This window comes from Leptonotus elevatus, chromosome 7 (assembly GCF_054856555.1).
Source record: "Leptonotus elevatus isolate MCC_2025b chromosome 7, RoL_Lele_1.0, whole genome shotgun sequence".
Lineage (NCBI taxonomy): Eukaryota > Metazoa > Chordata > Actinopteri > Syngnathiformes > Syngnathidae > Leptonotus > Leptonotus elevatus.
Genome location: NC_141245.1, coordinates 17,489,294 through 17,511,412, shown reverse-complemented (window position 1 = coordinate 17,511,412; position 22,119 = coordinate 17,489,294). Strand labels below are relative to the sequence as shown.

The 22,119-nt window shown below is 39.6% G+C and overlaps 2 protein-coding genes and 1 long non-coding RNA gene across 4 annotated transcripts in view; 2 read left to right on the top strand and 1 right to left on the bottom strand.

Annotated features, from left to right (window-relative positions):
• The window catches only part of LOC147171314 (uncharacterized), a 3,802-nt gene extending 3,404 nt beyond the window's left edge, over nt 1–398 (top strand). The window contains exon 3 of the long non-coding RNA XR_015095551.1: nt 252–398. This is a non-coding gene — a long non-coding RNA (uncharacterized LOC147171314). The remainder of the gene's footprint in view (nt 1–251) is intronic.
• ppm1na (protein phosphatase, Mg2+/Mn2+ dependent, 1Na (putative)) overlaps nt 1–7,525 on the bottom strand; it is an 8,281-nt gene extending 756 nt beyond the window's left edge. The window contains exons 1-6 of one of the 2 annotated variants that reach the window (XM_086080171.1): nt 7,276–7,525; nt 4,262–4,803; nt 2,231–2,802; nt 459–576; nt 259–373; nt 100–163 (exon numbers count right to left, since the gene is read on the bottom strand). In XM_086080171.1, the coding sequence (XP_085936297.1) occupies nt 100–163; nt 259–373; nt 459–576; nt 2,231–2,802; nt 4,262–4,803; nt 7,276–7,277 (1,413 nt within the window). In that variant the 5' untranslated portion in view covers nt 7,278–7,525. Of the gene's footprint in view, nt 1–99; nt 164–258; nt 374–458; nt 577–2,230; nt 2,803–4,261; nt 4,804–7,141; nt 7,256–7,275 lie in introns of those variants that run through there. The other variant, XM_086080172.1, reaches the window with a different exon arrangement.
• On the top strand, nt 7,418–22,119 carry rtn2a (reticulon 2a). Its single transcript, XM_086080173.1, has 10 exons — nt 7,418–7,730; nt 9,284–9,337; nt 11,047–11,556; nt 11,967–12,155; nt 17,459–17,666; nt 18,111–18,249; nt 19,520–19,589; nt 19,676–19,722; nt 19,814–19,872; nt 21,238–22,119. Exons 1-10 carry the CDS (start codon nt 7,700–7,702, stop codon nt 21,311–21,313), a joined length of 1,383 nt encoding a protein of 460 aa, XP_085936299.1. The 5' UTR covers nt 7,418–7,699; the 3' UTR covers nt 21,314–22,119.

Here is a 22,119-nt window from a genome sequence, read left to right as displayed (position 1 = left end):
TTAAGGATGCTGGATGTCCCAAAACAGTGTACTAAAATCAAATGATAAATGAAAATGACGAGAAGAATAAAAGATAAATGAGTCCGTAATGTTGCGTACCATCGGCTTGTGAGTCCTGAGAGCTGCCAGGTGTTTCTGATACGAAGAGATGATGCAATCTCGCCTGCATGGTGACAAATGTCAAAAAGAACAACTCATTTCTCAAATGTTTCATCGGCATCCTCACTTTTGAGTCCTTATGTGTGTTTCAGTGCTTACTTGCTGGTGATGCCGCCCCCTGGAGGAAGTCCCGGTAATTCCTCCTCGGTCAGGAACTTGATCACATGCCAAAGGTCAGGATCCTCATCTTTGGACCGCATCGTCTTGATGATTTCTGGAAGTGAAACTAGATTAGAAAGAGCAAACAAAGCAACAACTGAAAAGTTTTAATTTCATTTTTTTTATTTTAAGGTGAGCACCTTCTACTTTCATGTCGATGTGTTGTTCCAACGCCGCCTCCTGCTGCAGTGCCTCTTGGCACACCTGGGGGGCGCCCGGGAGGCACACTATAATGATGCTGATATTATCCAGGCTGCCCTGCAGGGGGCGACAGATTTAATTGGTTAATCAAGTAATATGGAAAATAAAACAGTACTGTAAAGAGGAAACAATTAATTAAGTTTGATGACGTACTACGCATTTGTAAAACAAAAAAAGAGGCTATTATTATAATTAACTCATTCACTGCCATAAATTCATTTAAAAAACAGATTATTAAAAATTAGGAACAAGAGGCGATTACATTTTGTAATTGTTATAATCGCATGACTTCACTTGTTAACTCACGATTAATCACAAATTTTATATCGGTTCTAAATGTACAATAAATAAAAATCTAGGTTTTCATACTCTTGTTAACAAAAGTAAAAAAAAAAAGTTAAACTAACAACAAATTCATTTTTGACGTTTATAGCCGTCAATGGCAGTGAATGAGTTAAATTATAATGATTTTTATATAGTAATTTCGAAGATGTTCACCAAAGCAAAATGCCTTTCTATGGCACTTAAAATAATTCTCTAAGTATGCCTTAATAATGGCAAAGGTAATGGCGTGACCAATATATTATGAGGCAGGTTTGATGACATCATCCACATCCTCTATGATGTCATCACACAGCCGAGGAAGAGCCAAGTCTCATGAATGAGTGCTGGTAGACTTGAATCTTTTCAAGTGTAACAAATAGAACGCCATGTAAGGGTAGGATAATGCCACTGAGCTGGTATATTTCGAGCAACAGCACTCCCTCACATTTAGTGTTAATCCCAGCCATGTGTCGTCCAATGTCCCAGCGTAGCATAATAGCGCACGCGGCTATTTATAGTGTCAGGTTGACGCTCTCGACTGGGAGGTCGGCTAAATCTACTTACAAATGGACGCCAGCGTAATGCCTCTTTGTCATGCTCATGCGCTCCCTTCAATGTAAAGCTCTCCATTCATGAAAACACTTGTTGTAACTGTTGGGAAACTATTACTTGCTGCACATGACTTGCATCACATTTGGTGCCCCTGCACGGTACGAACTTAGAATGTCACAACGATATATACATTTAACAATTGAGTTTTATTGTTGTGCACCATCTGGGAAGAAAAAGTGAGGTTTTAAACCTGCATGTGACGCCCATTTTTACGGGAAAAAAAGTCAATTTGGAGGGAATTATGAACTGTTCCAGCAGCTGAACTTTATCTGGGGCTAATCAGAGAAACTTTAAATTGTGGCAGTTGTGTGCTGACGCCCATTTAGTGAGTTTGAATGTGATTGGTTAATTCTGAACGCTGTCATGTCCCCACTTATAGGAGGGTGTGCACACTTATGCAACCACAAAGCGTATGCCATAATTCAAATAAACAGTAATGTTGTCGTTATTCAAGTACATCATCCTTAAACATTTCTTGACAATGATATGTTAGACGTGACATTCTGATTAATATTACATTTGTGGAATATGAGTTATGAAGCAAAATCCAGCCGTTTTTATCCATCTCATGGGGCGGCCATTTTGCCACTTGTTGTCGACTGAAGATGACATCACAGTTGCTCCAACGACCAATCCCAGCTCAGCTGTTTTCTGAAACTGAGCTGTGATTGGTTGTTCCCTGAGACCTGAGCGGGGTTGACCTCCCCTTAAAATTGAAATTAAAAAAATTGAGAATTTGTTTGGCCCCGCCCCACTTATTTGCATATCGTCTCACCTTGTAGAGACAAAGGTCGATGACTTGCGTGCAAATCTCTCGCAGGTCGTCGCACACCTGCAGGCGGCTGCGCACAAAGGCGCAGAGTTCCTCGTTGCCGATGGCGTCCCAAACGCCGTCGCACGCCAGCACGACGAACTCGTCCCGGGCCGCCCGCGCCACCTCGTACACTTCGGGCTCGGGCGACACCAGCTGCTCCGTCTGCGGCCTCCAGTCCACCTCCTTGAAGTCAAAATCGCCCAGCGCTCTGGATACGGCCAGCGAGCCGTTGATGCGTTGCAGCGTGACGGAGCCGCCGGCGTTCTGTATGCGCTCCTTCTCCCTGGGGTTGAAGGGCTTGTGGTCCTCGGTGTAGAAGACCAGCTGGCCATCGTTGCAGAGAAGAGTGCGCGAATCCCCGCAGTTGATAAAGTACACGTATTGTGGGGAGATCATAACGGCCGCCGCCGTGGTTCCGCTCCGGTCCCAGTTGTCCTCACGGGCCACTTTGTGCATGTGGCGGTCGATTTCGAGGAATCCCTCGCGGATGCCCTCCTTCACCTTCTCTGGGTCTTCGCTTGATTTTACACCACCTGTGTCAAACGCATGGCTCTATGACAGGGGTCAGCAACCTTTACTGGCAAAAGAGCCATTTTAGGCTAAATAAATACTAAATAAATAAATAAATAATATATATATAAATAAATAAATAAATACTAAATCTGTCTGCAGCCGCAAAACATTTGAACATGATGAGCGAAGTCGTGTGTTCATGTTAGTCTAATGTACTGAGAACCCAAGAGATAATTAGAGCTGCACCATAGCAGAAAAATATGCCGCATCCACACTTTGAAATTCATTTTTTTCTTCCTCCATTTTTGGATATAAGAAGAAAAAAAAATTGGTGTAATTTTTCATACTTAGTTTTTCATACGTTTTTAGACTTTTCTGCCTTTCTGTCAAATTTTTGACAATTTTAGAGTTAAATTATGGTCATTTTCTGTCCCTCACCTTCCTTTATTAGACATTTTATGGCTTTTTTTGTTAACATTTTTTTCTGTCTTTTTACTATACATTTTTGGCAATTTTGTGTACATTTTATGGTAATTTTCAAGATTTCTTTTGTTTTTGGACAATTTATGGCTTTTTAAACATTTTCTTTCCAGTCTTTAAATTTTCTGACTTTGTATTGGTAATTTTGTGGACATTTTATGGTATTTTTCTTGATTTTTTCTTTTCTTTTTGGACATTTCACAGTAACTTTAAAAAAAATATATTTTCTGTTTTAAAAAAACAAACCTTTTCTGACTTTTTGGGGGGCAATTTTGTCTACATGTTACAGTATTTTTTTTTTTTAGGATTTCTTCTTTTGTTTTTGGATGTTTCATAGTTACTTTTTAAACATTTTATTTTCTGCTTTAAAAAAATAAGTTTTCTGGCTTTTTTTGTGGCCATTTTGTCTACATTTTACAGTAATTTTCAGGATTTCTTCTTTTGTTTTTTAACATTTTATTTCACATTTTTATTGCATTTTTTTTTAAATTCTCTGACATTTTTGGCAATTTCATGGGCATTTTATGGTAATTTTCCGTTTTTCCTCTTCCCTTTTGGGCATTTTATGGTCAGTTTTGTCTCTTTTTCTGACAACTCAAAAAATTCGGCGTCCAACAATATGAGAATATTTAATTATTCTTATTTTTTTTTTTAAATCTGAATCATTAATTCATTTAAATAATATTTTATCAAAAAAATAAACATAAAACAAAAATATTAATTTCTTTAATTTTTTGGGGGGGGGGGGAGATCAACAGGGAGCGGGATTAAAGAGCCAAATGAGGCTCCAGAGCCGCAGGTTGCGGACCCTGCACTATGACGTTGTTGCAGGTATTCTCTTTCTTAAAAATAAGGTGCTTTTGAAAGATATGCCCATAATCCATGCAAAATACAGACACTGTGGCATATTGATAGGGCTGTCGATTTATGTTATAAAATGCACATGTAATCTACCCTTTAGAGCCCGTAAAAAATCAGTTTGAGTTTATGTTCCAGTACCTGTGGCAAGGATGTGGTCCAGCAGGTTCCTGGAGCAGTACTGGGCCACCGTGCTCCCCGCGTGGCCGTCAAACACTGCGAAGTAGGCCCACTCGCTCAGCTCCCCTCTCATGTGAGGCATGCAAGTGTGCGCGTCTTCCATCTGAGCCCTCCAGCCCTGCATGCTCGCCACCGCGTAGTTTACCCCCGACTGAGACCCCCCCTCGGACACGTGCTTCTCCAAGACGGGCCTCTCCAGGTACGGGCTGGGCATGTCATCCTCTTCGTCGAAGCCGCCCTGTTCCTCTTGCCCCTTTTCTCTTGCGCCGCCTTTGAAAAAGAAGGTCACCATCTTCTCCGTTTCTTTAACCAGCTGGCGGAGGAAGGAGGGCACCTCCACGTTGCTCGCCCTGCGCGCCGTCCTCATCACGCCTCGGAGGCGCTGCTCGAGCTTCTTGCTCGACCTGGCCGCCGCGAGCCTCCTCCTCCTGCTGGTGACCCTCCGTCGGACCGGAGTCTTCCTCAGCAGGTCCAGGGCAGCTGATGAACAGGTGAACCTAAACCTAAGTCAAAAAGATGACTTCAAATGAAACACGGAGCTCACGCAGGTTCTTGCATCCTTCACTAATGTGGTCACTCTGTGAATTTGATCACAACTCTTTGGGTCTGTGTGTCCTGTACTCCTCCCTTCTTAGCCGCAAGCGTCTATTGGCTTGTCTATTTCAGCATCTTTATCCTACTTCCCCCTTCCTCCCTCCCTTCGTCTCTAGAACACTGCTGGGTTAATCACTTACATGACTTGCCAGCACACATGCAGCCTTCAGAATACGCTGGTTTAATTCTAACTCACTAATTGATGGAAAACCTTATTAATAAAAACTTTGGATAAAGATATTTTTGTGACTTCTTGATTAATTCACCCCTACGACATGAGTAAGCCTAATATTTTTTGCACATTTGGAATGATATGCAAAGACAAACAGTTTCTCAATAATAATATGATTTTGAGCGAGTGGATTTTTGTGGGAAAAAAATGCACACAATGAGTTTGTTTGCTGTTTAGTAGTAGTCTTGTGCTGTCCTCGAATGGTAATTTTGATTTTTATGCAAGAAAGCAAAAATATATATCTGCTTCAAACCCTTTGTTGTTGAGAAATATGAAAATTAATTAAATTTGCCTGCGTAATGGCTGAATGTCACCAAAACAACAACAAATAGTAATAGGTAGGGCTGTGCAATTAATCGAAATTCAATTACAATTTCAATTATTACATTCCACAATTACAAAATTTGGCATAATCGTAAAAAAAGATTATTAATACAAATTTTTGAGTTGTTTAAATTGATACATTTGCACCTTAATATGTTTAAATGCTTAAACATGTTTAAATAATTCTTTGAATAATTGTGATTTCAATTATAATCATGATTTTTTTTTTCCATAATCGAGCAGCCCCAGTAATTTGTTTTAATCCTCCATGATCTGAATAAACTGCATCTGAACACTTCCCCCTTGTGGTGAGCCTGCAGAACTCCCTTTACTCTCCAATCATCTTTTTTGTGCTTGTTAAAGTTAAAGTACCACTGATTGTGTAATTGTTTACTTATCTAATGTGTCAATATTAACAAGATTCATTCTCTTGAGGTTAGTGCTGTTAAAGCAAATACGTTTTTTTCCCTTTTCTTCAGAATGTGTACATGTTGTTTTCAAAGACCATATGAAAACATAAAATTGTTTGTGTGGTATAGTTCAAGCAGACTGTTTATTCTTGTGATTTATATAATCTGATCACATTTAATGACCACTTTATGCTGAGATTCAAGAAATTCCAGTCAAGTTTTCACATTCACTTTTCCCTTCCATTGTATATACCATTTTTGTGACAGGATGTTATTTTGAGGTGGATTAAATAATTAACTGTAAGTCTCCGCTGAAGGCCCAGGCCCAAAACTCAACAGCCACCCCTTTAACATATCATGGATGCCCGTTAATCGCGAGGGATAGGGACTGGGCTGGCATGCTATTAGGGACAATCTGCGTATAATTGATGGGAATTGGGGGGGGGCGACGACTAAATAAATACAAAAAATGTTTAACCGCCAATTACATACATTTCCAATATGCCTTTTTTCCGTGAAAAATAGAGGAAAGAAATGTAGAAATATAGGAATCCGCTGGTGCCGAACCACAAATGTGCCGGGTACCATTGTATACTATATTTGATACAATAATAGACGTTTACCATGCTAAGTTTGAATAAATAATGAAATATATATATATATATATTTTATGAACTGAAAATGTAATACCAGCAAAAACATGCGGCTCAAGAATAATAAATAAATACTTTCTGGGGGAAATAAACACTTTAAAATGTAATTAAAAATAATACATGATAATATAGACAAAACTGAATTATACATGAAACTAGCTAAATTTAATTTCAGCATAACAGTATTTTACAGTAAATGAGTTGCTACTTCTCAGCTCGCTAGGTAATGTTAGCCATGCCAGTTAGTTTTTTTTTTAAATAAAAGTTCCTCTGTGTATGTCACGGGCTACTAGAAAGATGCTAATGGTTTGCAAATGACCCCCCCCCCCCCCCCCCCCCCGGGCTGTAGTTTCTTAGCTGGCAAGTAATAATCATAATAATCATAATCATAGACAAAACTGAATTATAGATGAAACTAGCTAAATTTAATTTCAGCACAACAGTATTTCACGGTAAATGAGTTTCTACTCCTCTACTCTTTAGCTAATGTTAGCCATGCCAGTTAGCATAGTTTTCTGGCGCGCTAACAAGTCTATAGGATTTATTTCATCATTGCTTAACAAAGTAACTCTCATAGCAGCTTACAAATGTTCGTTCCTAGACAGTGTTAGTGTTATATGAATGTTACCTTAAGTTTTTTAAATCAAAGTTCCACTGTGTATGTCGCGGGCTACTAACAAGATGCTAACGGACCGCAAATGCCTCCGCGCGTACGTAAGCCTTAAAAAATGTCAAAGTTGTGTATGAAACACAACACAATACATTCCATGTGCTGCATGCTCTCATCTCATTCATTATTGACGTCTCCTCTCTTCCCCCATTAGATGGTCACATGACTTGTCCGTGACGGCCAGATGTCCAGACCAGAGCCTTCCGTACGAGCGTCTCACTGTTTACTGTAGCGCATGCTGCTAGCCGCAGCCGTGGCGCTAATGTGGGAGTAAGAGGAGGAGGATGAGGGGGCGCGTGAGGGGGATGCTGGTGTGAGGCAGGGCGGGGCGGGGCGGCTGAGTGTCGGAGCCAAAGGCAGGAAGCTGCTCACGCACACCACCGAGGACCACCGAGGCATCAGGAGGGAAGGACCAGAGGGTTTTTTCCGTACGATTCCCTGGCATTACATGAGAGTGGAGGGGGGGCCGGGGGGTGTCTTCCAGGCTGGGAGGACTCAGCGATGTCTTGATGGAGTATGGGCCAGGTTTTAGGATTCTCCCACTGCCGTGAGTCTGCTCTTCTTTCCTCGCTTTCCGGCTGACGAGGGAGAATATTCCTGCTTCTCATCGCCGTAGCTCAGCATATTTCTGTCGCTAGCGATATCATATGTTGGCCCTCCTCATCCTGCCTCTCCATTGCTCTTCCCTGCTCTTTGATAAACACATGGTTGAACGGAGGGGCTTGCAGCAGCACCGTTTGCTGGTGTCGCGTACTTAGTTATGCTTGCGTGTTCTCATAGATTGGACAGAAAATACTGTAAAGCTATTCAATTGTTTTATCATGTTTGTTTTCAGAAAATCTTTTATTTATTTATTAAAAGATGTGAATCAAATCATTATACTTAAATATTTATATATATATATATATATATATATTAGGGCTGTGGCAAAAAATCGATTCTCATAAGAATTGCGATTCAGAATTTGATTTGATTTTAAATGTCCCAAAATCAATTTTATTTCAATTATTTTATACTGACTTCCCTTTGTTTGTGTGTGCCTTTATTGGTAGCGCTGTTCATGTTGTACCCGATTTAGCCACTTAGGGGTAGTGTGGTTCCACGCGGTCTGATACACTGTTAAGTTGTAGCCACATTAGAGAGTAGAAGGAAAAAGTCACGATCAAGTTATTCCAATAAAAGTTAACGAGTCAGACTGGAATAGATCATTACAATTCCTTGAACATCTATAAATTGAAGCAAATATCAGTCAATCAAATCATTTTGAATCAAAAATCGTTCTTAATCGGAAATTGATTCTGAATCTAATTGCAGACCCAAAAATCGGAATCGAATCGTGAGACATTCAAAAATTCCCACCCCTAATATATATATATATATATATTCCCACCCTTAATATATATATATATATATATATATATATACAGCACATACATTGGTCCTCCATCTTCTTTAGTATTTTTCATCTAAGAAAATTAGGGCACTGTTTGGTGATCCGTCAGGCATACCATTCTGTTCCTCCCCCCGATGGTCATTGTTTTCAATATCTCTTGAGTTGCTGGGGTGTTAAAATTGATTAGGCGATATATCGCGATATTGCGGCGCACAATTCTTGTATCGATTCAAAATGCGGCCGAAACATAAATTTTTGATGGAAATATTCAACATATTTCAATGCTGTTCAAACATGAAAAAAACTGTTTGTTAATACAGGCTCACAGTTATAAGCCTGAAGTTTCAGATAAATAAATAGATTTTAATACAAATCTTACAGTGTACCGGTACATGTACAAGTTTACTGTTTAGTATTTTCAGAATTTGAGTTAAAAAAAAATACTTGATCGATAACTTTTAAGTAAATGTTCTTGTTCTGTACTCGTGACAGTAAAATTTGATGACGTTACCAAAACAATATGGCTGTACAGTGAATAGCAGTTTAAGGTTCACCTTTTATCATTTCGATCTGGTGGGTTTCATTGTGTTAGCCAGATTTGAGCATAACAGTGTTGCATGTTGAAGCAATTCTGTGACACTGCTAATCTGACTATTTTCAGAAGAGCCATTCAAAAAAAAAAAATGCTTCCCTTTGTTGTCTTGCAGAGGAATATGGCTCAGTGGCCTCCACTCCAGATTCGACGCCCCCGTGCACCGACGGTATGAAAGCTACACACTAACACTCTGACATATGACTCACTTGAGTTTCTGCTTCTTCTTTCTTTCTTTCTTTCTTTCTTTTTTTAATAATAATGCAACTCTGACATCCCGCTCGCTCTCCTCAAAATTCTTTCACTGAAGAGCCACAAGTGATCGCATGCTTCCTTTCCGATCTCTCAAAGATGCTTTCAGCTCTCTCTCTTTTTTCAGACATCAAACATAAGGCACTCCTGAGGTGTTTTTGTGGGAACAAAAGAGAGACAAAGAAATTGAGATGCGGAAATTAACAACGCAGGAAGTAGAAACGGATGCCAATAAGTTTTTAGTGTGTGAAGTGCACCTTTCCTGGGGTACAGCTTGGCAAAAATAAAGAAAAATATTTCAAGCCTGCTAAGCTAAGTTGAGCGATGATGCATTTTCACTTCCTATGATGAAGCCGTATAACTCTAATAGTGCTTGGGTGATCCAACTTTGCACACCAAAATAGCAGACACATTTCTCCATAAATTGCGCGGGAATGCTGAAAGCTAAATGCTAATAGCTAAATGCTAATAGCTAAATGCTAATAGCTAAATGCTAATAGCTAAATGCTAATAGCTAAATGCTAATAGCTAAATGTTAATAGCTAAATGCTAATAGCTAAATGCTAATAGCTAAATGCTAATAGCTAATAGCTAATAGCTAATAGCTAAATGCTAATAGCTAAATGCTAATAGCTAAATGCTAATAGCTAAATGCTAATAGCTAAATGCATGTAGAATGCTTATGAAATAAATTATGAAATAAATTATAAGCTAAATTATGAAATGATGACTTCCTGGTTACTGGACAATGCACTTTACCAACTGTGCCACCGAGCAGTATCAGACACCTGGTAATGATGTTAGGTTATATGAATGGAAGTGGGGGCGCGGAAAGTTCAATGTCTGTCCCATTGAAAATGAATGGGGAAAAGTTGACATTTAACGTTAAATTGTGCGAATACTGTAAGTCATGTGGAATCAGAAGATATATATCCCCCGCGAGGCGAGAAGTTTGAACAGTGTAAATCGGAAGTATTATGTAGGAGCCTAGACTCTGGAGATAAATTTTACTAATTGATTAATTTTGGCACCTCTACAAAAAATATGCGATATCTGCTAGGGCTGGGAATCTTTGACTGTCTCACGATTTGATTCCAATTTTTGGTCCTGCGATTCGATTCAGAATCGATTATTGATTGAGAACGATTTTAGATTAAAAATTATTTGATTGACAATGATTTCTGTTTCAATTTATAGATATGCAAAGAATTTTCATGATCGACTCCAGTCTGACTCGCTAATGCTAATTAACGCGCTACACATGGCACTTTCATCGCTCAAAAGAACGACTATTCATACAAAACGCTTCAGGAATGTATACAGAGAAGCATCTTAACATTCTACACTGCAAAAAAAAAAAACTTTTATTGGAATAACTTGATAATGACTTTTTGCTTCTATGTGGCTACAACTGTGGCCAAATCGTGTACAACATGAACAGTGCTCCCAATAAAGGCACACACAAACAAGGGCAAGACAGTATAAAATAATTGAAATAAAATCGATTCTGAATCATACTAAATGAGAATCGCGATCCTTATGAGAATCGATTTTTTTGGCACACCCCTAATATCTGCAGTGCATATAGTGCTTAAAAAAAAAATCTAATCACACTATTCCCTCCAGGTGGTAATGAAGAGTCCGAGCTGTACGAGCTGCAAACAGCGAGGGACTGGTCCGAGGATGAAGAGGTTGGGTACGATGACGACGACACGTTGGCCTCCTCGCCGTCAATCTGGGGCACGCCGCGTCAGAACTCCCTCGAGCTGACCTTCTCCTACATCGCCATCGCCGAACCCGAGGCCGTGGGGGCCTCGCGCACCCATCGGGAGAGACGCAGGGGCGGCTCGCGGGGAAGTCGCACCTCCCTGGTGCGTACCGACACCCCGGAGACGCCGCTGGACTCCCCCGATGTCGACTGGGAGCCGCAAGGCTTCCAGAGTCGGGCGGATGAAGACGAGGGACGAGTGGACATGAGGACCGCAAGCCCCAGGAGGAGGAGGACGCAAAATGAGACCGTAACAATGCAGCCATCGCCCCAAACTGTGGAGATGGACACTCAGGAGGGCCATGCAGGGATCATAAGCGAGGAGAGCGGTTTGATCCAAACTTTAACGGAACCGCCGACACTTCCAGGTATAATCAATTCCACACAATTAGAATCATTTAAAAAAAAAATTGGGGAAAATGCTGTTGACTGTTTTTGTGCTTTGGACAAAAGTTGTAAAAGTATTGGGGCCTTCATTTAGATAAAAGTAGTACTTTGCCACCATTTTGTGGCATCTTGGTGCTAGCATAGTTTGTTGAAATGAATCCAAGAACTTTATCTAGACAAAAGTAGTGCTTTGATGCCATTTTTCTGCATTTTGGTGCCAAGGAACTAAGTGGAAGTGAGTTGAGGAGCTTATTGTACAGAAAAGTGGTGCTTTGACGCCAACTTGTGACCCTCTTGTGGTCAATTTGTATAAGCTGATTCATCCACCAGGTAAATGCTAGGATGCAATGATGATGTCATATGATGTGTGATGTCATCCCTTTTTTCCCAGAAGCAGCATCCTCAACGAGCCCCAATCCTGAGGCGCCCCCGACCCCGCCCCCGCCCCCGCAACCGAGCCAGCCCGAGTCCACGTCGCCGGATGCCGTTGCTTCACACACTCAGGAAAAGCTGCCGAACCAGTGTTGGCGCTCAGCCCTTCAACCCTCAGACAGCGCCACCGTGTGGCCACACATAGCAGGTACACGTTCCTTCTCATTTTGCCACTTGCCTCAATCACCTCTTGAATGGAAACGGATCCGATTTCACATCGATCCGTCAAGAGCAAGCTCAGATAGATGCTCACCCTTGAAAAGTCGGCCCTCTTCGCGACGTCTCCACGGCAACCGTCTCTCCGGGATTCAGGAATGATCAGCTAATTGTGTGGAATGTATTTCTGGCATGCGGTCAGGTCTTCAACGCAGCATCACCTCAGACGAGATGACTTTATTAGCAGGTGAGGTGCATTTGTCTTTGTGATTCGCAGCTTTGTGCTGGCTTGTTGCGGTGTGAGATAACTAACTCCTTTCTTCCTGCTTGGTGGCATTTTAAGTGGCCTCGACTTATTTTAGTGGCGTGTGTGTGTGCCTCTGTGTTGGGGGGTTGTAGTGAACCTTGGGACTTTTGATGAATGTGCAGTAAAGCTGCCGACAAGAGTTTAGGGTGTCCCGAATAAATAGCACCCATTAATCTGTTGGAGCTTCATGTTTCTGACGCTTGGGTCTGCTACTGCGCATCAAACCAATAATAGGTTTAATTTGACCAATAATAGAATTACATTGACCATATACTGTATTCCCAAGACTGGCCTGAGGTCAACCTCAGGCTAATCACACTCAAACATTTAAAATGTATCTAATTCAGTCAAGACGCTATTTTAAATTTTTTTTCATTTACTGTTTCCGGTTCTATTTAGCGAGTAGATTTTCTCTCCAAATTCCAGACACTTTTTAACTCATTCACTGCCATATAAACGTCAAAAATTATTTTGAACTATTTCTATTTCTAGTTTTACATTTTTCCCACTTTTGTTCACAAGAGTATGAAAACCTAGACATTTTTTTAAAAATAATCTGTATTTTTTATTTTTTAAGATTATTAAAAATTTAGCGGCGTCAGGCGATTTAAATTAATAGCATGACTTCAATAGTATATATCACAAATTTTCTTTTTTTTCTAAGTTTTTATACTCTTATTAACAAAAGTTGGGGAAAAAAAGTTAAATAAACTGTCAAGAATGTTTGTTTTACGTTGGGTGTATGTGTTGGGTAACATGTTTTCAGATTCTTCTTCAGTTACCTTCAGTCCGCTAATTAACTAATCTCAATATTGCTCGTGACAAGCGTTCTTTCCTAATTGTCAATGTCATTCAAACTTTTGTGATCGTTCACTTAAATGGCATTGATATCAGCACGAGAGAGGGTCTTTTTTCATTTAGTTGATTTCAAGTTAATTAAGCGCTAGCCACTAGCTTGCAACTTGTGCTAATGTCACATCTATTTTCTTCCATTTAAATTATTCTGATATTTTACAGCTGTCAAATGTCTCTACGCTTTATGACCCACTTTAAATATTGTTTATGCTTCGTTGTAAATTTGAAGCAGAGGCTTTGTGTTTGAGTAAACGATGTGCAGTAGGAGTCGTGACTGAAGTCTTTATGAGTTAAAAAAAAAAACTTTCATTGCAGGAGTGGGCGGTGCAAGCAGGAAAGATTATTTTGGGCTGTCTGAGCTCGGGGGCTGCTGAGCGAGCAGGGCCTGGCCAAAAACAGCACAGGGGGGTCCAGGGGGAGCACGGCGGGACCGAGAGAGTAGCGAGGCGAAACGGCAGCCAAAATGGCCAGCAAAGGTGAGAGAACTTGGCGGAAAATTGGAAAAAAGACACAGGGGCGCTCAACCAACTGAATCTTGACGACGCGCTGGTGTTTTCTAGTGGTGTGGTCCATACGAAAGTAGGAACGGGATCCAGCTTCTTTTAGTACGGTGGACGAGTTTTGATCGAGTGAATATCTGGTGGGGGGGGGGGGGTGATTGTGTGACAAATTTTGTGATCAATACCCAGAAGGCAGCTGTTATTTGGAAATTGTGATGCTGTTTGTCATTTATTTATTTTCCTACATTATCAGCTATCATGGAAATAGAATGAAATGATGTCGTGGTATTGTGTCTACAGTTTCTTTTTCTCGTTATTGCCGCTCAGAAGTTCTAAAATGTGTAATGTGGTGAATGCCAAGACAGCTGATAATAATCAATTTAATGATTAACAAATATTGTCAATCTTGTGGAATATAATTTTGTTTCAATAGTCATCTCTAGAAGCAATTGAGGGTAAATAGAGTGCAGCACTTGCTTTCATCTCCTCATTTCCATTAAAGCAATGGTTCTTAACTTGGGTTCGTCCACACGAATGCCAGTTTCGATGTATCCTCACACGGTTTCGGAGTTTGAAACCGATCACTTTTGAAACCGGGCTCCAGCGCGCCCCGTACGCGTCCGTCTGGACACCATATGCAGGATACTCCTCCAGCGATGACGTCGCAGCTCGATGACGACGCATTGCCGCAGATTGATGACGTATGCGCCGATTCTCGCGTGTCTGCGCGCGAACTGTCAGTCTGTCAACAACAATGGCAGATAGCGGTGTCGTAGTGGTTTTGCGCAGCTTCCTTATGCTTTTGCAGCAAAATATTTCGCTTCTTTATTCCCACGTTCAACGAGCAGTGTTGTACTTGAATCACCCGCCATTGTTTTGATACATGCAAAGCCATGTTTGATCTGTAGATTGCGATAAAGTTTTTTCTTTTTTTTAAACTCATTCAGTGCCAGCGACGGCTATATACGTCAAAAATCCAAATTTAACTGGGCTGGCATTGAATGAGTTAAAGTGTCCGTCTTCTTCGCTGATTCTTCTTCTACGCTTTCCGTTAACTCCCTGTGGCTGCGCTACAGCGCCACTCCAGGCTTGGCATATACATTGCAGCCGTTAAACGTCCTCAGCGTCTTCTTTTGGACACACGCAAGTCTTGAAATGCTTCTGTGTGTACGAGATTTGTTTGAAGAACAACTTTGTTTCCGTCTGGACGGGGCCTAAATCTAACGAAATAACTAAAACTAAAATAAAATTTAAAAAAATAAAATAAAATAAAAATGACAATGCTTTAAAAAAAACATCTAACTAACTAACTGAAACTAACTTTAAACTATAATTATAGTGAAAATGTAATTTAATTATTTATATAATTTTAGTCTTTGGTAATTATTACATGAGCCGTTGGGGTTGATTTTAAATGTGATTTAAGTATACAGTATTTATTTAAATATTAACCGGAATACGGATGTTGGAAAGTGTGAAGGGACGTCATCGAGCAGCAGCCAATAGAAAAGCATCTTCAGATGACGTCCTTCCTTGGTGACAATTTTGAAGTTTTGACTTTTGGCTCCAATGGCTCGCCTTGCCTGCTTTTTCATTTAATTCAGCTGAAACGCAGGAGTTTATTAAATCTTGCACACAAGTAATGCACAATTTTTTTCAAAAAGAAAACTAATACTAAAACTAAGCATTTTTAAAACCGAAAACGCCCTGAAAACTAATAAAATTTCAAAAACAAAACAAAATAAAAACTTAACTATAATGACAATTTTAAAACTATAATAATCCTGGTGGTGACATCATCTTCCCAAACACTTTTCCCAAAGGTCTTGGAACTAAATCAAACTTCTTTACCTTTTATTATTTTCAATAATATGTCAAATTAATAATGGCATAGGGACAGGCTGAAATAATGAAATAATTATGAACTTTTCGCAATTTCCTTACAAATTGTTTTACTGAATGTGAAATCGGGTCCTTTTTAGTTTAGTGAACATTAATGTTCACTTATGATGGACACTGTCAAAAAAGTATTAATGTACCACTCATGTACACTGTTATATATATTATTGTAGCTCAATTAGGTAACCAAAATAGTATAAACACCTGCATGGCCACTTAAGTGCATAACACGATGTTGGGAAGAAAAACTAGCTGACAGAATCACATAGTGTGTTTCATAATTTTATGACACCATGACTGTTCAGTCTCCAGGGCAGCTGTTGCCGGGTGACGAAGTGAGGGGAAACCAAGCGGGTGTAGAAAATGGTGCTGACGCCTGGCAGCAGGTGCCATTTGGGCTGCGTTTGAATTCCCCTCGACCGCTTGCTTCGCTCTGTCATCTGAGGGCTAAATTTAGCCCAAGCTGGATCTGTATGTGTCCTCTTCGCCGCTCTGGCGTCTCATGTTGGAGGCTGGAAAGCACTCTTCTTCCTCAGGTCACCCCTGACTGTTACTCTAGCCTCTTTGCCCCGCCACGGCATCTTGGAACTCGTTGATCTTTCGCCATGATCAAAATTGCTACTTGCTATACGCCAGTAGTTCTTGAACTTTTTACGGTCGTGTCCTCCTCATCAAAATTGAGACTTATTTTTAGTACACTCTAGCAAATGGACTAATTTTACAGCAAATTACTGTACTTTATTTGTACCCACAATGCATTGCGGTGTACACTTAAATACTGTAACATTTAAAAAAAACAAGATAATGCTGTATTTTTTTTTTTACTGTAGATCTTACAGAAATGTGTTACAGTGTAGATGACAAAAACAAATATATAAATATATTAAATTTGAAAATAATCATTATTGATTAGATTGGAACCTTTGTTGTTGCGCAGTACTATGGAATTGGAAACAAAATAACATAGAAAACATGCACACAATTTAGAAATGTTTTCAAATATTAGATGTCAAAAAATTGGAAACGAATGCAAAAAGATATATTCGCAAAAATACAGGAAATATTTTGGAAATGACAAAATACAGAAATATTAAAAAAAAAAAAAATTCATGCTAAATACATAAATGACTAAAAATACTATATATATATATATATATATATATATCTATTTAAAATGGCTTTTTTTATCAACATTTTTTGCCCGCCAAATTTAAAGAGCACCTGTTATGTGTTAATTTTTTCGACATTTAATGTTGAGGACGTCTTCAAAAAAATTTGATCATTCACATGCTCATCCTCCTCTTTTTCCTAATCAGTTAATTACTTGCATAATTTAAAATGAAAAAAAAAATGACCCCAATAGTTTGACAAATATTCTGAATGTCATATGCAAATGCAATAATTTTTTGTGATTAATTAATTAGTTAACGCTTTAAAAATAAAACTCAAATAATGATTAAATGAAAATTTCAATATATATATATTTTTTTCACCTAAATGTTTAAAAGCAGCCTCTTTTTTCCCCTTAAAGATGAAATGCAAATGTGACTTGAACCGAGCTGGACTTAGCGATTAATTCTTTCATATACCACTAGAGGGCCCCATTTTTACGACTAACTAACCATAACCATATGTAAAAAATTAAATGTAACAACCTTCCTGATCATTTTCACGACATGAACAGGCATCATTTTTGTCTAATTTCCACGCATCTCTTTCCACCTTATCTTCCAGTCATGGACCTGATCTACTGGAAGGACACAGAACGAACGGGAATGCTCCTGACGGGCTTCGTGGTGGGTCTGCTGTGCCTGTTCCAGCTCAGCATCATCACCGTGGTCTCCACGGTGTCTCTCGCCGTCGTGTGCGTCACCATGTCGGTGCGCATCTACTACAACGTCCTCCATGCCCTCAAGTGGGGCGACGGGGAACACCCCTTCAAGTAAGCTCTTTTCTTTCACAGTTTGGTCATATACTGTATGTGGAAAATATGTACACAGTGGTCTTTTGACTTTCGAGTTGGAAGTTTTTTGAGATACAATCTGTCGCTTGGCAACGTGCTTTCTTCAAGATATGTATTGATATTACCAGTTTAATTGTAAACATAAAACCAACAATTACACGTGTGTATAATCAAACCACATAACTAACAAAAGTATGTTAGCTTAATGCTAACACACAATGAAAACTCCATAGAAGGGCTAACAACACCATTTTGAGGGTTCAATGAATTACCCCAAAACACCCAAGTGGAGGCGGCCATTAAAAAAAAAAAATATATATATATATATTTATTTTTTGCCCATAATTGTCTTATTTTCCAGCCAACTCTTTCTGGAAAAAATGTCAGTTTCTAATATCTTTTTATCATTTGAACGTGTATCAGGTCATACCTGGAAATGGACGTCAGTTTAAGCGGCGAGCAGAACGAGTTGCAAATGCAGAAAGCCATTGTCATGACTCTGTGTGCTGTGGACAGTCTGAAAAGACTCTTCTTTGTCGCCAACCTCTTTGAGTCCCTCAAGGTGAGAGAAAACGGACAATCCAATGGCTAGCGCGTGCTTATGTGTCTGTTGATGTCCTTGGCCTTGCCTTCCCTCCCAATCTTCCCTCCCCATCATTAATTTTTACTGTATTGCTTTCATTTTTTTCAATTTGCTTGCCATCCATCCTAACTCCCTCCACATCACTGGCTTTGTGACAGCAGTGGCCTTCTCACTTGGCGCCAAGCCACTAAATTTGGCCAACATCACTGCCGGCAACTATCACGTCACATTTGTATATTCCAATCCACTTTATTTCTAGAGCACATTTTATAAACACAGCGTTTCCAAAGTGCTGCACATTGAGATCCACACACTATCATAATAAAAAAATATACACTTTATGAAGTGCCATATTAGCCCTCTAAAAAAAATTATTTATACGTGGTCCTAATTTGCCGTGGTACAAATTAATGTGCCAGCACCCTGAGCTATTAAATTATGCAACCAAACAGACAACATGACAGTCAGGTTTGAAAGACTCCTAATGCAGTAATTAGCGAATTTAAAACCATAATCAGCGATTTAATCATTGACTTCATTTGGTGATTGCAAAACCTTTCATGACTGGGATACTGCTGAGAAATTGAGGGAAGAGTTTAGTCCGACCAGAAGGATGAAAATGACAACAAACACTAAGCAAAACTTTGTCAAACGCAGACACACAAAACCCGACTCATACGAACTGACCACTTCCTTGCGACAATATTATTTTCAACGATGCATTTCCAGTTGTAAGTATTTTATCTCCCTTTAGTCATCTGCTGCCTTTATATTGGCCACCCGGGCTATTAACAGCATATGTTTATACATAGACAAGGCTGCAGAGGACATTAGCATTACATTTTGACTGAGTGCGAGCGAAGTGAGCCTTAACCTGAGGACCTTCCCATGTCAACCCTGACCTGGCGGGAATGTGAAATGACACGCGGCGACAGCAGGAGGAGGAGGAGGGTTTGCGTAGATGGCGCGCGATGAGATGGAGTCCCTCCCCATCCGAGACCGTCGCGTCCCATATTGGGATGCGCTAACTGTGGAGTATAAAGGGAGACACTGACACCATTGATGCCCGCTACTCTTTTTGTGGCAGATGATCTCATTGGAACCTTTTTTTAGATCTTGACAAGTGGTGACATTTTATATTGACATGATAAGAAAACTGTCCCCCTCAAAATGCCTCAACACAGCCAAAAAATGTCTAGCAGCAAATGTGAGACTTTATGGTTAAATTTTTTCTCTCCTTGCTTTCTAGTTGCTGGTCCTAATGTATCTCGTTACATACCTGGGAGATCTGTGCAATGGCCTCACACTCTTCATCATCGGTACTACATTGCTTCTAGAAATATTTAGCAACCTGTGTTCGCCTTATGCACTTTAAAAAAATAATAATAATTCTCCCTCTGCACAGGTGTAATCGCTCTCTTTTCTTTGCCGCTTTTCTACCGACGGCGTCAGGTAAACCATTTGACGTCCTGACCATCGCTTTCCTCCACTTTATTTGCATATTTCACTATAACCTGGATGTTTGTATGTGAATGTGTCTTAGGAGCAAGTGGACGGTTTCATTGCGAGGATCCAGGCAGTCATCGACAATGTCAAGGATTTGTGAGTACAGCGCCATCTTGTGGCATAGATGGATACTGTAGTTCTAACGAGACAATTTTTTCCCGCTCCGAATTTCAAATCCACTCAATGAAGGCGTATATATATATATATATACGCCTTATATATATATATATATATATATATCATAAATGTACAAGAAAATACTCAGATATTTGCGACATTACAAAGTGGCAAATTTGCAAAGAAAAAAACTCACAAATTCACGAAAAAAAAGCCCTTGCAGATTTGTAACATTATAAAGTGGCCAATTTGCGAGAAAAAAAATCACAAATTTACGAGAAATACACGTAGCGTACTCTGATGTGTGTGCCAATACTTTTCGGTTGGGTCATGTTATATAAATCGTTAAATTGATATGTTGAATCTGCTTTTCTAAGTCATTCACTTGCATTTACCTAAAGTCTGCTACGTTCTAATTGGTTACTGTTAGTCAGCTGATAGGGGGTCAAGAAGTGTTGCTACGGAAGAGGATTGGGGCCAGTTAAGAGGGAAAAAAAGGTTGGCAGGATTCTGACTTTAATCTCAGAATTCTCACTTTATTCTGACTTTAAATTGAGAATTCTGACTTTAATCTCAGAATTCTGACTTTAATCTCAGAATTCTGACTTTAAATTGAGAATTCTCACTTTACTCTCAGAATTCTGACTTTAAAATGAGAATTCTCACTTTACTCTCACATTCGGATTTTAAAGTCAGAATTCTGACTTTAAAGTGAGAATTCTCACTTTACTCTCACATTCTGACTTTAAAGTCAGAATTCTGACTTTAATCTCAGAATTCTGACTTTAAAGTGAGAATTCTGACTTTAAAGTGAGAATTCTGACTTTAATCTCAGAATTCTGACTTTAAAGTGAGAATTCTCACTTTAGTTTCATAATTCTCACTTTAAAGTCAGAATTCAGATTTTAATCTCAGAATTCTGACTAAATCGAAGTGATATTCTGACTAAATCTAAATGAGATTAAAGTGTGAATTCTCACTTTAAAGTCACAATTCTGTGATTAAAGTGAGAATTCTCACTTTATTTTCATAATTCTCACTTTAAAGTCAGAATTCAGATTTTAATCTCAGAATTCTGACTAAATCTAAGTGATATTCTGACTAAATCTAAATGAGATTAAAGTGTGAATTCTCACTTTAAAGTCACAATTCTGTGATTAAAGTGAGAATTCTCAATTTAAAGTGAGAATTCTAAGAATTAAGTCAAAATCCTGCCAACCTTTTTTTTTCTCTTCACTGGCCCTAATCCTCTTCCGTACTCTTCCGTATATTACATACACCCTCTGTAAAAAAAATAAAAATATACATGGCCCTAATACGCCGTCGTATGTTTCTCTCGCACAGCCTACAAAGACTGGCCCACGGGGGTGCCCCCCCACCCGGCCTGACCCAGGGTGATGCCAAACCTAAAATCCAATAAACACTGATGGATGACACGCTGATCACAAAGGAGCTGCGGGCCGTCACTCCGATGTCTTACCCAGCAAGCAGTCCCAGCTCCACATGACCGAGCTGCCGAGTCCGGAAGGAAGATGGGACGTTTACTATTAGAACTGAACTTAAGTTTTCAGGTTTTTAGATGGTTGATTCTTAATCAGGACGTATGAAAAAAAGACAAGTGTTTTTTTGTTTTGTTTTTTTAAATATCCAAAAGTGTCTGTTGAAAGCTGTTGTCCAAATGAGGCTCCTAAGACCCCCCCTTAAGGAAACTTCATGTTGACTTGCCATCATCTGATTGACAGTTAGGGTGCATGGTATTTTGTGAATGCATATTCGTTCTCATGACGGTTTCATGTGTGTGTGTGTGTGTGTGTGTGTGTGCCCGCGAGTAAGGAAGTCACTCAAACAAGCAATTAAAGTCCCTTTTTGTCCTTTTTAAGACATTTCCTGTTTTCTCCTGCCGTCACTTTTCTCATGTTAGTATCTCACATTGTGCATTATTGCAGTTTGACCATCAATTATGGGCCAAGTTCTCTACTGGTGGGGCGTCATTGTGATAGAAAGGATGAGGAAGTGCGGGGTGCCTTTCTAACTGCAGGATCAAGTGTATTCAGGAACGATTTTATCCCCCCCACACAAACAAACACCTCTTATTTCCCTGCACCTTTCCCTACAAAGAATGGACTTTTGTACCTGTACGATACCTTTGTGATGACATGACAATGGTTCTCTTGTAAGTAAAAAGTCGATTTTAGAAATAATAAAATTGGTCAGGATAGTCTCCAA

Excerpts from the sequence above, each read along its gene's own strand:
- rtn2a (XM_086080173.1), top strand. The coding sequence starts at position 7,700 with ATGGGCCAGGTTTTAGGATTCTCCCACTGCC. Across the intron at positions 11,557-11,966 it reads GGAACCGCCGACACTTCCAG|AAGCAGCATCCTCAACGAGC; the intron begins GTATAATCAATT and ends CTTTTTTCCCAG. Across the intron at positions 19,590-19,675 it reads CCTCACACTCTTCATCATCG|GTGTAATCGCTCTCTTTTCT; the intron begins GTACTACATTGC and ends CCCTCTGCACAG.